Consider the following 16,605-nt stretch of genomic DNA (forward strand, 5'->3'; position numbering starts at 1 on the left):
GCAAAGCCATCTGTGTGTTTTCTTAATTATAGAACCTAATTATGAATATAAATGAGCAAACAATAGAAAACCTTCGTTAAAACCTCCCCCAACATGTTATGCATGTTTTCATGGTGGATGTGCTGGAAGTGGAACTATCCTGCAAGGACACAAACTTTGGACTTTTTGGAATTTTGCCGCTTTTAGCAAATATTAATTATTTTTGGGATGAACAAAAGCCTGATAGTGATGAAAGTAGAGGAAAAGGGCGATACAAACTGAGGGAAACAGAGGAGGGAAGAGGTTGTGGGAAACCAATCTAAAGAAGTAGCAGTCAACGTTAGATGCACAGGAGGGAGATCACGAGTGCTTGTGAGAAGAAATGCTTGACAGAGGAATGATTTAGATRAAGGGAAAAGCTAGAGAAAGAGGCAGCTTCCTGATGTGATGACAGATGAAAGAGACATCAAACCACAAAGGAAAGCAAAAAAGAATCTGATATTAAAATGGGCTTATTACCTTACTGTTTTAAAAGTATTTGCTGCGGTGGCATCTCCTGTTTTTGCTTCTGTGTCACTTGCTTTTCAGATCAAACAAATTGTAATATCAGACAACGATAACCTGATCAAATTCAAAACGCAGTTTTCCAATGACAATACTGTCCATCAAATCACACACATTATCATTTACTATTTCAGTCCAACAATGCACTTCTACCACAAAAAAAAAATAAAAAATCAAGTTTTAGTCACTGGATACGTTTAGAATGCACAATGGCTAATGCTGTGTTGGACATCCTTTTACCTTCAGGACTGAGTTAAGTTTGACTTGGAGTCAAGAAGACSTCAACATTTAATTTATAAGTCCATATAGAAATGATAGGATCACACAGTTGCTGCAGGTTTGTGAATGTGGAAGTCACCAAGTCACATCTAAATGATTTTCTTGTTCAAACAACCAGTTTGAGTTTGGCGTCATGTTGCCCTGCTCCCATTAACAGACATGCTTTGTTCACAAAGTGATGAACATGATTTGCTCACCTCATACTTAGTGGCTCACAGTGTGCCAAGAAAACATTCCCACACCATGATGCTGCCACCGCCAGCCTGAGTCATTGACACAAAGCAGAATGGATTCACCCWTTGCTGYTCATAGCAAACAACAAATGCATCTGTTGAGGTTCTCCGCTGCTGTCGATTCAACATGTTGGGCWTTCACACACCATGAATGTTGTGTGCATTGTGCGTTATAGTCTGAMGTAGGGTCAGACTACAATMTGCAAATCTTGGATGTAGCAAGTAATTATTTGAGCTACTTTTGCCTTTGCATTATGTTGGATTGATGTGCCCATTCTACTCTGACCTCCAACATCAAAATGCTATTTCTATCCACACATTCGYTGGACACTGGACATCCTCTCTCTYTCTTACTTTTCTCTGTTAACCTTATAAAGGGTTGTGTGTGAAAAGTAGYACACTGCAAAGTCATTTATATCCTGTTTATTTCCCACTCAGATGTTGGTTTTTAACTTCAGTAAGTCATCTTCACCACGTCCAGATGTCTAAATGCACAGAGTTTCTGCCACTTATCTGTTTTATTTGATACCTGTGTTAACAAGCCATTGAACAGCAGCACCTAATAAAGTGGCTAGTGARTTTTAAAAAAAGTAACAGCTTAAATGTAATATTTTTTGTAGCTGTAAAGGCTTCAATAAAAAGAGTGGTCTGATTCCTGAACCCAGACTTTTGATTTCTTTGTGGGAAAAACAATGAACCTCTGACATGTTTAATGGAGAAAAAAAAAATCAACATGAACATAGAATAAGAGCTGTCAAGTTAATATGTTTATTCCAATGGGTTTTAAAATGGTTTCTTTTTTGTTGGTTTTAAAAACAGTCAACAGCTTTGTGGAGCATTTCCCGTTTTGTCCTGCGTGTATTTATTCTGTAGATATTGCTATTCCTAATATAAACCGTGAACCCAAAGCAGTATCAGTGATTTTACTCAGAGTGATGCTGTCACACCAGAATCCATTGGTCACAGTGCATCCAAACTGTTCCAACATCATCATAATAATTTGTGACGACCATGACCTCCTCTTGATTCAGTGTAGTATTATCTTAAGCTATTCAAACGGGGTTCAACATATATTATATATATATGTATGTATGTATGTATTGTTTTGCTATTTTGACTTTAGAAGGTCAAATGACAGATGTTTGTGGTAAGAAAAGTGGAGCTTACTCTTCTGAAGCAACATTACAAAAAGTAAATATTTTTCAAACATTTCTTAATCTCCAGTGGTGAATTATTATTCTTTGAAGTGCTGCAGTTTGGCTAGGTTTACAAGTCTTAATAATTAACACCAAATGATTGTCCCATCTGTGAGATTAAAAGGACTTGAATAGAAGATGCATATTGTTTTTTTTTTTGTTGCTTGCTTTTTCAAAAGAGCACATCTTTCATCTGAATGGTTCTCAGTCCAGTCAGATCTGATCCATAAAGGCTTTTAATAAAAAATACTTTTTAAGGTTTCTATTTTTATCAAAGAGCAGAAGAAGTGCAAAAAAACAGTGGTTCTCAAAATTTTWGAATGTATGCCCCTTTAAGGAAAAGTTTCTCAATTTTATATAATTTGAAATTGCTCTATTTAAATATTTTAGATTTTCTTTCCTCTTTTTGCCTTTACACAAACTGCGYATTTTTAGTCATTAATCTTTAAACAGAAACAACACTCTGCAAGCAAAAAGCAAATGTTCAATGGAGTATTAGGGTTCAAATATGAGACTTTTTAAAAACAAATTACAATAATAAAGTGATAATTATATGGAAATACAGTCATAATCCATCCATCCATTATCTAAACATCCTTGCAGGTTTGCAACTAGGGGCTCATGTCTGTCTTCATGTCTGAGCATGTTATGGTTACATCAGAGTTGTAGCCATAACAGAAAAAAGATGCTACATTATCAGAAGAAAGTCATAAAATTATGAGGAAAAAGTTTGAATGGGATCAAAGCTTTGATAGAATGATCAAGATCTGACATGACCAGCTCGTCGRATGTGTGTTGTTCTGTCTTCAAAATAGACACAGTAGTTTGCAAAATCATTTTGATATCTGGGASTGATCATATTTTGAAAAGGATTTTGTATTTCCTTATTTGTAAAACTGACTAAGTATAAGTCCACAAGGTTTTAAATATTCCACTTAAATACTTTCTTTAATATACCAGGACATTCCAAATGAAGGGAAAATKGGCCTCAACTGGGTGTATAGGTAAGACAATGATAAAATATTGGGCCAATTAAGCATAAAAATGGTTCACCAGACTCAAAATAAACTGATTTACATTTCAGCGCTCAGAAATAAATTGTATTAAAAAAAAAACCTGTGGTGAGCAAAAGAGGTGACCAGGATTGAGGATGATCTGCAATAGAAAATTCCTCTTGCTGTTTGCTACTCTTGTACTCCTGCTGTTAAATGAAAGGAGAAAACTAAAAGCTGTCTATTGGTGAAAATGGAGTCAAACAAATTTGTCAGCAGTCAGGATGAAAAAGTTTTTTTTGGGCTTTCATTTTGACTAACTTCTTAATATTTTATTTAAAAAAAAAAATACTTGCAACGTTTTATTTTCTTGTGTGTGCATTTTTGTTGTTGCTGCTGCTTTAATGTAATAGTATTTTGCAGAGTCATACTCTGGACCACCTGCTTTTACATAAAAAAAAGAGTTTTTGGTAGAAAAGAAAAACCCATTATAAATGCAAGCATATTTCTCACAACACAAGACAAGTTAATAAAATCTTGTCAGAGCCGGTTTTTGTCATAAAACATGTGAGCAGCCATATTTAATTAAAACAGCAAGGTAAAGAACAATTCACCCACACTTGCTATTTTAAGTGAAGTCATAATCAGCTCAGGTACAGGTACAGGAGTCATAAAAAGATGTTGGCTTGCATTTCTGTCTTGAATGAGAAATGTTTATGTCAAACTGCCTTAAGCAAAGACAAGTTTAACCTGATAATGAAGTTTAAAAAAATGTTTCCAAGGAAAGAAACAGAAAAGGTCTTATGTTCTCAGACTGCCCAGCCAAATGCTTTATTTGGCACATTATGTGGTCTCCTTTTGTGGGATTAAGGTTCATTAAAAATGTAATGGTGCTCTTCTCACCTTGGAAACCAAAYATATGGCTTGTGTCTCGATGCTCCAGCCAATTACAGTACAGCAGACTTATAGTGTGGCATCCAACCAGCTAAAACCATTGTTTGTCTTGGGACCCATGCTCATTAAAAACACATTGGCAATGATCCATATCATGAGACCAAAACTGACTAAAACAACATTCTCTAGAAGCCCAGCATCATTAGGATAAATACTAATGTCATGAGCAGAAATGCCATGATTATGTCTGCCACTCTGTTTCTGAGACCTGTGATTAGGTTTAGAGCTGTAAGTAAATAARCCAGTTGCACAGTGTTTGCTCTATTRGGAGACAAGTGTCAGAATTCTTTGGTTTCAAACACATGTACAATTTCCCCAAAACACTTTTGATGCAAATATGAGCCGCTTCTATCCYGCCAAAGAAAAGTTGCAGATGTTCACCTCTGGCTACARCCCCCTCAGCTAAATGCCAAGCAGATACATCTCAAAACCCCAGGGTGGAATGGAAAATTAATATTCTGATAAATTGAGCAGAAAGTCAAGAGTGCATTATGCTGATCTATCCCATCAGTGATGATTTAATTTAGGTTTAAAGCTGCTCCGGTTTGCCCTTAGTTCAAGGGAAAAGGAACGTGGCTGGTTTTCCAACCTTAAAATATTCGCTCCTATTTTCTTCCTATTAGTCATTCCCACTGGCAGGAAAGTGACACATACCTTATAGCAGAGAGGTGCATCTCAATAAATTAAGAATATAATCAAAAACTAAATTTATTTCTGTAACTCAATGCAAAAAAGAGAAAGTTAAATCTTATATAGACACTATGGATACATTGGGGGTTTGAGAGCTGAAAACACAAAATAGAGTTTCATATGAAACCAACGAAAAGGGAGAGTAATGTTTATAACCTAGTTTCTACCCACTGACCTACACAATCATCAGGAAGACTGCTGACTCGGCAGGTGTTCAGCAGACAGGTGTGTCACAAAAGGTCATTAGATAGAAGATGGCTGTTTACAGAGTGCCATGTCCAAGTATATTATTAGAAAGTTAAGTGGAAGGAAAAAAATGTGGTCGAAAAAGGTGCACAACAAATACAGAACTAAACTATAAGTCTCACTTTTAATTGAATTTTTGAACTGAACTCATTTGTAATTGTTGTGTCTTTCATTATGACTTAACTTTTTTTAACTTTCAAAATTGGGGTAAACATGTAAACAAAGCAAACTACTAGACTTGTCACAATAACAAATTTAGCAGGAGGATAAATTATCCCAGATAAACAATTAAATCCTTTGTTTCTGAGACCATTTTCAAGTAATGTAGTCATGGCMTAACAAAGCAAAAACACATTCTGAAAGATCAATAAACTTTAAAATCAAATAAATATTTAACCACAAGACTGGAAGACATTTAATTTTTWAAATAAATATGAAGTCTGTCTRAACAAAACAAACTTAATTCACATAAAACCAACACAAAAKGAAAAATAAGAGAAAAACTACATAATCCAAATGAGATTGTTTTATTTATTATGTGATTAATTGATTTATTGTTGATTGTGGCAGGCTTACTAGCACCAACGTAGAGATTTTAGTAACATCCCCTGTTACATYTCCTGACCTAGCGCAAGATTGTCAGCAGATGTCAAAGTTTGAGTGTTTTGGCATTTGAGTCTAAGAGGTCCAACGTAGAAGCAGAGTAATGTTTTTACACTGAAGAAGCATCACTTCAAAACCAATCCAATGCGAACTTCTTTCTGACGTTAAACCTGATGTGCAGTCAGCAGATGTTAAACTTGATGACTTTCACTTTCACAACATCACAAACTCCAAACTTTTCCCTTTTAATGGGTCGCAGCAGGACAGTGATAACGAATGGCTACGTTTCCGTCCCTCCAGACCGCCACAACCGGGTAACAAGACGGGCCTGTAGCATTTCGGCCAGGTTTGTGATGCTGCCCTTGGGCACMGTGCTGTAATACGTTAGGAAGTTTTACAGTCTTATCCATCACTAACAACCATAAGGGATGAGTCTGTTCAGTCGTACATTCGTTATTTTGTTCCAAAAACGCAGCCAGAGCCATAAAGAGCCATCTACAGAGACGAGAAGGAGTCCTGCACCAGATGGTGTGGCCCCTGCAGAGTAGTGATCTAAACTTCATCAGGTTTGTGAGGGGATACATGAAAAATAGCATCAACTCGAACACACAGTTTAATGGAGGAGGAAACACTTTGCCCAAACCTGCTTCGTAGAGGTTTGCAAAGGCACCATTTGTATTACATTTAAAACTAAAAAAAAATTATTGCAATCGGCCCGTTCAACCAAAAAGACAATAAAAATATTCCCTCAAACTTTGGCCAAAGTGAAGAAACTATACAAGGCCTGTCATCATGATTAGCCCTATTATGCCACTGTGGCTGCGAGTGCCATGTCTTTCTGCTGGCTGTCACTCTGTTGCTCTCATCTCTTTTGACTGTTTCATTGATGTTCCCTCACGGCTGGCTCGACAAACGGAGCAGCAGCCCTGAAAAGTTTGTACGGTCTGACACCTTTTACTGGTTTTATCTCGTCAGGTGTCAGGCTGATGTACGGGAGCACAACAAAAATGCCTGTAGTAAAACTAAGAGAGCAACAGCTTTTATGTTGCAGCCATATGTGAATTTAATTGGCAGATCTCAATTGATTGGAGAAAAAAATCTGCATTGGTTTTGCTGAATAGCTTTGCATAAAATGTTTTGAAAAAGTCACTTCRCTCGCCTTTAGACAAGGGCATCTAAAGGCGAGTGAACAGTGGAGTATTTACCCTTCATTTTAAACCCCCTTCAGATCAAAACTCTTTTCTGTGAGGGAGATCTGAGATCTGGCCAAGGCAGACAACTTAAAGTAGATTAATAAAAAAATTATTTAAATAATTTAAATAAATGCACATTCAAGACGACAAATATTATTTCGTAAATTTCAAATTAATCTACAAGTTCTGAAGCCTCAAGTAGAAATGACAAAGTCCAGAGCTACTATTAGATGCATCCCTTCTCCTACAGAACCTGGATCAAATGAATGTCTCATTAATTAGCAGGCACTGAATGACTGCTGATGAACAAATTCAGACATCCTAGTTTAATAAAGACACTTCACCAAAAAACTTTTGATAAATGAAACGCATAACTTGTCTGATTGAAAGTAATGGCTCCTGATGACTTCATGAATGGGAGACATAAATAAGAGCAGTAACCTAACATGGCCTCGTAGGAATAAATGTGCAGACGTTCAAACCTATCACTGCTCAAGGAAGACTGGCAGGGATTCTCATACACGGTGTAATTATGAGTATAAAACTGGTATTATGTAAAAAAAATAAAAATAAAAATCTTGAATTGGCACAAAACGGAGCCAAACATTTTTAGAGAAAAAAACTGGAACATTTGTTTGTGAAGCAGAAGATCAATTTAAAAACCAAGGATTTCTGTACGGTACTAAATGTGACATTTAAAAAAAACAAAAACAAACAAAAAAGTTTTTCTTCTTAGAAGAATCCAGGATATTTCCAAACTGACTACAAACAGTTCATCGTTTTGTGTAAGCCATTTACAATCTTCTGTATTCTTTGATTTCCTGAAGAATGTGATTTTGGTTTCGTCTAATTTGAAAAGAGTTATGGTTTTTCTGAGCGATGTAAGTGGCAAACAGCAGATGTTCCATCTATGGTGCTTGCCAGTGGCACATAAAACTGCCTCTGAACACTAATTAAAGTGGCTCTTTCCTCTGCCTCAGCAAAAAACTTCATGAAATGATAAAAAACTTTTTTTTTTTTTGGCTGTTTTTTTGGCTAAAACCAAAAAAACTTGAAATAACTTGTTGCAATTAAGCACAATCTGGAACCCATTTGGTGGGACAGACCACTGATATTACCAAAAACTGTTGAATGTGAATGTTCCCTTTGTGGAAGCATGAATAAGGTAATGATTTTAATTTCAAAAGGCAAATGAAAACTTGTAAACAGAAAAAAACAGGAAAGTACTAAAGTAGATATATCATACATTAATGCTACGCATGACTTGTTACAGGTAAGAACAGACAGACAGAATTGATTCGAGGAATAAAAAGACAAGACAATGAGACGAAGGGGACAGGGAGAAGGACTTGCAAAGAAAGACGCTCCTTACCTTCCGTGTCTTGGCCGAGGCAGGCCGATAGCAGCAGGAGATGAAGGACTCCAGTTCTCATTACATTCATCCATCTGACCCGGCCTCGTGACGGCAGCCCCATTAATCGTGTTCCGACCATCCTCACCACCATGCTTCAACAAGCATCCAGCTGCGTAGAAAGGGGAGGAGACGGGAGGACGTTAATGCGGGTTGGCTGCAATCATTAGCCACATCTCCAGCTGTGGGAATGAAAAAGAACGTCCGGTGACCTGTGGCTTTCTTGCTCAAAAATGAAAGGAAACGCATGTCAAACTTTGGGTTGTTTCCATTTCAGTGGGTGTCAGAGGGAAGGAGGGTAGGTCCGATCAGGGTGGGTTCAGATTAAGCTAATGGGAATCATCCTTTGTCTTCCACAGAAACTACTTGCACACATCCATATCTACCAAAGGAAAAAAATAAATAAGATTTGATGTATCTCAACTGTATGCAGTCTTTTCCCTACAGACAGGCTTTAAAGAAAAGATTTCCTTAAAGGTTTTCACGTTGACAGTTCCCTGTGTTGCATCCTTAAGATAAAGATCTAAAAAAAAATCTAAAGCCTAGACACCATTTAATATTTATTTTGAAGAACRAAAAGCACACTACAATCGAAAATCTTTAATTGGTCTTTGTGTTAATGCATGAAAGTAAAATTGTAGATTTTTTTTAGGATGGCAAGCATTAACAAAAAGGAGACAGAGAAAAGGAAATGTTGGTGAGGAAGGCAATTTAGTGCTGGATAAAATGCCAGAGGTGTCGGATACATTTCAAATCTTGCTGTGGAAAATCTGCCACATGGGAGAAGCAAGCATGAAAAAATACATTGGCCTGACATATGCTTATGTATTTATGCAAATGCAGCTTTTTTTTTTTTTGCTGTTGTTCAAGCAGTTTAGGATTAGAATAATTATGCATTATAGACAGAGCAAAGAAAAAAGTCCAGAGAAGTTCAACAAACATTTATATTCTGAATGTACTGTAATGCGGCTCCCCCACAGATTTACAATGGATTGGTTTCAACTCAAAGTCATCAAGCTTCTTGACTGACTGTTCGTTCATTTGTATAAATATCTTTGAGTGCAACAGAAAGCATCCTTGGGCTCTCAGCACAAACAGTCCAGATGGTTCAATTTCATTTTGAGCGTGTTACACATTTTTTCTCTATCCATTTACTCAAACAAAAAAACACAGATTTTTTTTCCTTCATGTAAATACTTGCATTATCACCTTATTGCATGTTGAGCAGACAAGAGAACCAATGACAAAAAAAATCTGCAACTAAAAACTTTTTATTTTACACTTAGGATTTGCATGAGTAACACCTTTACCCAAAAACATGCAAAACAACGTCCTTCCAGAAAGAGCCATTAAGCTCTACCCTTTGAGGAACAAAAAGAGTTACCGGTTTAATTAGAGCTGATTCATGAAGCTCCCATGGCAGACATTACTGTGGCAGAGTCAGATTACTGTTGCCCCTATTCTCTCAATGGAGATTGAGTTGGTTGACAATGAAAATGTAATTGGGATATTCTGCRAAGCCCCAGAGGTGAAATCTAGCTGACTTAAACCGCTAACTTTGTTCGAGGATGACACTTCAGACACATAATGTGGGCATGCTCTCAGTTCTGCCGTTTTCATCTATCCATTTGGGAGTGTAAGCGGATGTGCTGGATAAAGTGCTAGAGAACGTCTGTGGAGGGAACGGATGACATCTGACATTGTGAAGATATTCAGTCTTGAACAGAAAACCCAATGGTATTCCCCCCCCCCACCCCCAGCCAACCCCCACAGCTAGGTGTTTTTATGGATCCCAATATGTGAGATGTTTATGCATCCCTAATGTAATGTCAGACCTGCATAGGAGTTTTATAAATAACTCGGTTATTTTCAAAAGACTGAGCCACAGGGCAATTGAAGAAGACATGACACACTAGACTTCGTTTGCATCCCTTCCATTTGCGATGCTTTCAGAAGATTTAAAATCATATCAGATGTACAAAAGAAAATGTTGCAATCTGTCAGCCGAGAAAAACAATGGCAAGAATGCATTTGAACAAAACATTTCATCTGCATTGCTGTCATATTTTATTTCTCTTAGTTAACTGTGACAAAAGATAAAAAATCCACTAGATAGTTCCAGTCATTGTGCACAATCTAATCTTTAAATGTCTTTTGGCTTCATAAATATATGAGAAGTGATTCACTTCTGGGGGCTGCACAGTGGCGCAGTTGGTAGAGCTGCTGCCTTGCAGCAAGAAGGCTCTGGGTTCGATTCCCGGCCCCGGTCTTTCTGCATGGAGTTTGCATGTTCTCCCTGTGCATGCGTGGGTTTTCTCCGGGTACTCCGGTTTCCTCCCACAGTCCAAAACCATGACTGTCAGGTTAATTGGCCTCTCCAAATTGCCCCTAGGTGTGAGTGTGTGTGTGCATGGTTGTGTGTCCTGTGTGTCTCTGTGTTGCCCTGCGACAGACTGGTGACCTGTCCAGGGTGACCCCGCCTCTCGCCCGGAACGTTAGCAACCAGCAACCCTCCCGACCCCACCAAGGGACAAGGGTGTCAAGAAAATGGACAGATGGATTCACTTCTGGGCTGCAAAGTGAGGTAGTGGTTAGAACCAGTTCAATGTCAAAATGTCCTGTTCATGTTTGATATGTTTTCAAATTTTATGTGTCCATTTTACAATCTTTCAATCCATTTTTTTCAAACTTTCTACTCAACAAGATGCCACAAAATGTATCCRAATGTGGTGTGTTGTTCTTTAATGACCATGCAGTCTTATTGTCAGCCAGCTCAATAAAAGACTAAAAGTCTGAGAGAAATCACAATATGCAATTGCCTCAGAGAAGGAAGGTCAGTGTGGAGTTTGCTGCTTGTTTTCTCCGAGTTTATTTATGGCTACTTCGGATTTATTTCAGTTCAATATCCTATGTTGTCTCTTACAGTAAAAAGCACTGAAGTTGAATTACTCCATTATGTTACCTGGGTTAGCATGAAGTTCCCTCACTGATTAAACTGTTATGTCCTACAAGAAAGAAAGATGAACTCCACGACCTGAACAGATCTCAGCAGGTTCAGAAAATTGTGAAATCATTTCAATCTGCACCAAGATTAAGCGATAATGCAATGATCCTGAACTACTAGGACTTTCTAAAGATGAATATCAGACATTTGTTTGAGGGAGAAAGAAAAAAATCACAGTTTTTAACCTTCTGTGGCCAATATTAATCAATTGTAAGATAAGAAGAAAAGCAGTGTAAGCTGTGCTGATATATTATCTCTTTTTCCCCTCATGTTTGGATTGGCATCACTCCGTCTCACTCAGGAACTCATCTTTTATCAGCTAATTCATATCAAACAGAACAACCAAAACAGTTCCACATGATGAACTGTATTTCCCTAAATAGGTTTCCTAAATGATTTCAGTATTGTATTTTGGAGAGTGCTCCCCATTTGTTACAAAGATAATAAATATAGTTGAAAAAAAAACCTTACTGCAGCAGGTTTGGTTGTTTTGTGGTAATATTACATTTAATGGTCCTTATTACAGGACCATTAAATGCCTCTGTTTGCTACAGTCTGCTTCCTGCTTTTGGAGCGGTCTCCGGTCCCCTTGTCGTTCACATTCGAACCGCGACAGAGTTCACTTTAACCAAACCAAGATGGAGGTTTTTATGCAGACCAGAGTTCACTTTTTGGTTCAGTTGCACAATCACACATCCCCAAACAAACTAGAGTTTGATTAAAGCAACTAAACAGGGCCGGTATTAATGCGTCATTAGACTGCTGCATACACCCAAATAAAAATAAATAAATAAATAAAAATAAAAACAGAGGCAGACAAATCTGATTATTAGTATATCTGAAGCACGAATCWGAAAATTAATGAACAAGAAATTGAGCTCTCAGTGCAGGTCTGTTTTATATTTAAAAGATATAAAGCACATTTGTGTACACCATCTTGTCAAAGATATTCATGCACAAGATAATGGTAAAGCACTTGCATCTTACAAGTGCAATGGAAACATTTGGCTGTGGTGGGAGAGAGCAGTAAACACGTTTTCTCCTAAGTTGATGAATCGTGCCTCTTTGTCTGGTAAACTGGATGAGCTACTTGGAAATGGTACTTGCTTGACTGATTTGGTTCTGAATTAAAGTTAGTACAGAAGAGCTTATGGGGTTTTTAGTAGCTTTGCTAAGATGCTTTATTTCAGTGAAGGTCTGGATGTTCCCCCTCCATTTTGTGTATGTAGCACAAAGCATAGATTTTATAACTTTAGAGTGTCTTGTGTACAGAAGCTAGCACCGGTGACACTTGTGCTTGTTAAAATTTGTTGCTTGTCTTACTTCTATTCAGAGTACAACGTTTAGATGACGCCACAAAAACACTTTTCCACCAACCGCCAAACATGAAAAGAGTAAAAAAAAAAAAAGTAAAGAAAAAAAAAGTCAAATTTATTTTTATAGAACATTTCTGAAACCAGGCAGTTCAAGTTTTGCTCTTGGCGCTGCATCAAGAAGAACTGAAAGAAAAAACAAAAACCTCTGCAGAAGATGCTGAGTGCAACTTCCTTCACAAAATATAAACAAAGATGGAGTGGCATCAGATTTTAGCAGTTGTAGGATTGCTCTTGGCAAAAGATCACAAGCCATTTCTCCCTGCAGTGCTRGGCTTGTGCATTTGCTTTGGTTGCATTTACCCAGAATGCCCTAATCTACAGTCTGCTTCCTGCTTTTGGAGCGGTCTCCGGTCCCCTTGGCGTTCACATTCAAACCGCGACAGAGTTCACTTTAACAAACCAAGATGGAGGTTTTGATGAAGACCAGAGTTCACTTTTTGGTTCAGTTGCACAATCACACATCCCCAAACAAACTAGAGTTTGATTGAAGCGACTAAACAGGGCCGGTATTAATRCATCATTAGACCGCTGCATACATCCAAATAAAAATAAATAAATCACTTATTTTTTGAAAAGTTTGAAGCTGATTTTAATTTACAAATTTTATTTTATTTTTTAAAGTATTTTATTGCAACAACTAGGCAAAGATGCATAAAAGAAACCAACACAACACTTTCAAATCTTATTTGAAAAGTTATAAAACTATTCGCTGGACTCCAGGATCAAAGTTCCAAATAAAGATTTTTATTGAAGATGATTTCTACAGTTGCAGAAAGCCTAAWGTTTTTWAAAATKTTATTGTTCGCTCACTGAATAATTGTTGCTCAAACACACTCAAATTAACATTCATCTGTGGTCCTTGTTGGTGCTTCCAGTAATACTTGTGCTGATGTAGTGGAAGGCAGCCGAAGTAGATTAAATCAGTACCAGGGAATCAATCAACACTTTTATAAACAAATCTCTACAATTAACACCAGCAGCAAGAAGCCAAACCACCGTATCACCGCTTCTAAAAAGCATAATAAAGATCAAACAGTTAAGCRTTTGATTCTAATCCTGTTTAATGCTGGCRAGCACCTGCACAGCTTCTAAGAAAACGGAGGATAATGAATAAATTATCTTTCTTCATGACTCACCAGTTGTTATCACTGCAGAACAGTCCCAGTCGGGATCAGTTCAGGATAACAACACTCAGACAATGTCAGAGCCAGGAAGAATGGCTGTCTCATGTTTAATTCTCTTGTCTTCTATTGACAGCTCTGTTGCAAACAATTGCAGACCATGCTGTAAGCGTCAGAAACCAGGATAAAGTGCATTAGGGCTGAAGGCACTTCTCTACTGCTAGAACTTCAAAAAGTTTGATTCCTCCAGAGAGGAGCGGAAATACACCCCACAGAGAGGCAGGCATACTCAAAGAAAACGAAACATGGAAATCCGATGGAACCGGAGAGACGGGGGCCGATCAGACAACGAGAGAAGAGACGGGAGGGAAGGCTGAAACAAAAAGAGTGACAAGCAACAACAAGAGACTGCGATACAAAAAAAGGAATTCAAACCAAGCAGCGAGACGAAAAAAGAATCACCAAGGYGGAGTCTGTGACCTGCACTGGTTTTACTAAACATGAACAACCTTTGAATCAGGTGTGATCACAAGGGGAAGATGCACAAATTAAAAGAGAGCACAGATAATGTGAGGTAAGTGTGAAATGGAATCTTAGTACTGAAACAGAAGCAACAAGACGCATGGAAATCCGAAAGAAACGGAGAAAAAAGAACTAGAAAAGACAAAGGTAAACTTTGTGAGAGCTAAAAATGGTAATACAGACTCAGCAGCCTTGAGGGAAAGCAGGAGAGTTTTGTATCTTGTGTAAGGTCATAAACTTTGTGATCAAATTTCTGTCAATCCAMATGACAGATAAGACCTTGGTACTRAAATTCTGAGTGTTTTTGCTGAAAAAGACAAATTGCAATATTTTCCTTGAAGTCCCAGAGCTGAAATTTCCCCATCTGTCAGTCCGTCTACTTGTTTGCCAGTACTGTTCATCAATGTCTGTCAGGTTCTCTGATGTCAAAATTTCTCTCTTCTATTCTTTTATTTCAGACATTCCTTTTCCCCCCCAAAAGCTTTATCTGATACAGCTTACTACGAGAGGTTAATTGTCTTACACAGACATTCTTTCCTGGAATAGAAGGACAAATTCCTTATTGTTGGATGTCTGAGAAAATTATCTTTGGCTTCTTCAAAGTGCTTTAGAACTCTTGCATGAAATGAAAATTTAGAAAGTAAAGCATTGTGGGACAAAAAMCCCCTGACATCACAGGCTCTTCTACTCTATCACAAATAACATGCCCAACGTCAAAGCGCTCTCTGGACAAACAGAATTTTAAATACAGCTCAAACTTTTTATATCTGCACAAAAATCTATTTTTTAGCATGTTGTAGTGGTACTTTCCACTTTAGACCTGATTCCTACAGCACAGAACCTATGGATATGTATGATTCAGTATTCTGTAAACTGTGCATTACTTTACTAATAGTGACATTTATCATCAATCCTAGTCATTAACCACTCCTAAATTAGGAAGCAGAGTTCTCCTAAAGCTTTACAATAATCTCTTCTACTTTGCAGCATATGTTCGATCAAATATTTTCAGAAAAATAAAATCCGGGGCATTTATATTCGGGAGCTTTCATTTCGTGGAAACGATCGCCAAAGGTAAGTAGACAACATAAGATATTTATTCCAGCACAGCTCAGCAAATGCTTAGTTACACATTCKGAATTGAGTTTGTGTGTAAAAGCGCTTGCAGTGCTGTGCTGTCAACACGAATTAACTCATTTGTACGGCRCAAACAAYGTTTGCAAATAAACATACAGCGGGATTTGCATGTTTTGTATCAAAAGCAATCCACACCAAATCCTCACCACTTTGCAGCATCAGTAGGGAGCAAAGCAGAGGGATTCACATTCTTGACACATGCAGTTGTGTTGACCGGGCTGTCCAATAAGCTAATGGCCGGGCACTTTGCCCATCTTGTTCCGCCAATCTCACTGAGTGTCAAAGTGACAGTCAGCACCGGTGAGTCCTGAAGAACCAGCATCCAAAACACCACAATTTTCCTGATTGTCCCCAAGTGCTACAGAGAGAGAATCACACAAAAACACACAGGCACGCACGCAATACAAGGAAGAAAAGTATATACCTCCTAAGTAGATTTAGTTCAAGTGTTCAAAAGAAAAACAGAAACATACAATTTCAAAACGTACATCTAAAGTTTGTCTCCTGAACGACAAAAAAAAAAAAAAAAAAGCCTTGCTTTGTAGTTCAGCATTTTCTTCCTTTACACTTCAGCATTCCTGTGAAATGTTGCTGTATAAGGGAAATAGTGTGGCATAAAAACAAAAGATAATTTATTGATTAGTCCATAAAGGCCTGTTTAAATTGCTTTGGATCATAAACTTTGATGATTTTATTACATTATAGTGGCCAAAAGGTGATTTATTTATTTTCTAAGTCACTTCAAGGTGGACAAAAGGCAAACTACTGCATTAAAAGTGAAGTAAAAGAAGGATGCTTGAAGACAGTGCAAGACGGTCATTGTGCTTTACGTWGTAGATTTACAACTTTTCACAAAGTTACATGAAGACATCTCTCTTCCACCTGCCGTATCTCAGTGATGTCGGTTTCTTCTCCACTTCGGGGTCATTCGATTTCACTCGAGATGAAACGTTGGTATTTTCATCTGCACTTGAACTCGGTACCACAGGGAGAAAAAAAATTAGTGCGTTGATGTCAACAAAACCGGCACTTGTTGCGTGACCTGAAGTGCTACCAAAAATGAATGAAGCAATTTGTGAAATTTGTTCCCATCTGCCTCCAAGGA

The 16,605-nt window shown here is 37.7% G+C and overlaps 1 protein-coding gene across 1 annotated transcript in view; it reads right to left on the minus strand.

Annotated features, from left to right (window-relative positions):
* Positions 1-8,452, minus strand: part of LOC103481331 (protocadherin-15-like) — a 199,721-nt gene extending 191,269 nt beyond the window's left edge. The window contains exon 1 of the mRNA XM_017310687.1: positions 8,302-8,452. Coding sequence (XP_017166176.1) covers positions 8,302-8,434 — 133 coding nt within the window. The 5' untranslated portion in view covers positions 8,435-8,452. The remainder of the gene's footprint in view (positions 1-8,301) is intronic.
* Positions 8,453-16,605: the final 8,153 nt, after the last annotated feature.

Source organism: Poecilia reticulata, linkage group LG19 (genome assembly GCF_000633615.1).
Source record: "Poecilia reticulata strain Guanapo linkage group LG19, Guppy_female_1.0+MT, whole genome shotgun sequence".
NCBI classification, from domain to species: domain Eukaryota; kingdom Metazoa; phylum Chordata; class Actinopteri; order Cyprinodontiformes; family Poeciliidae; genus Poecilia; species Poecilia reticulata.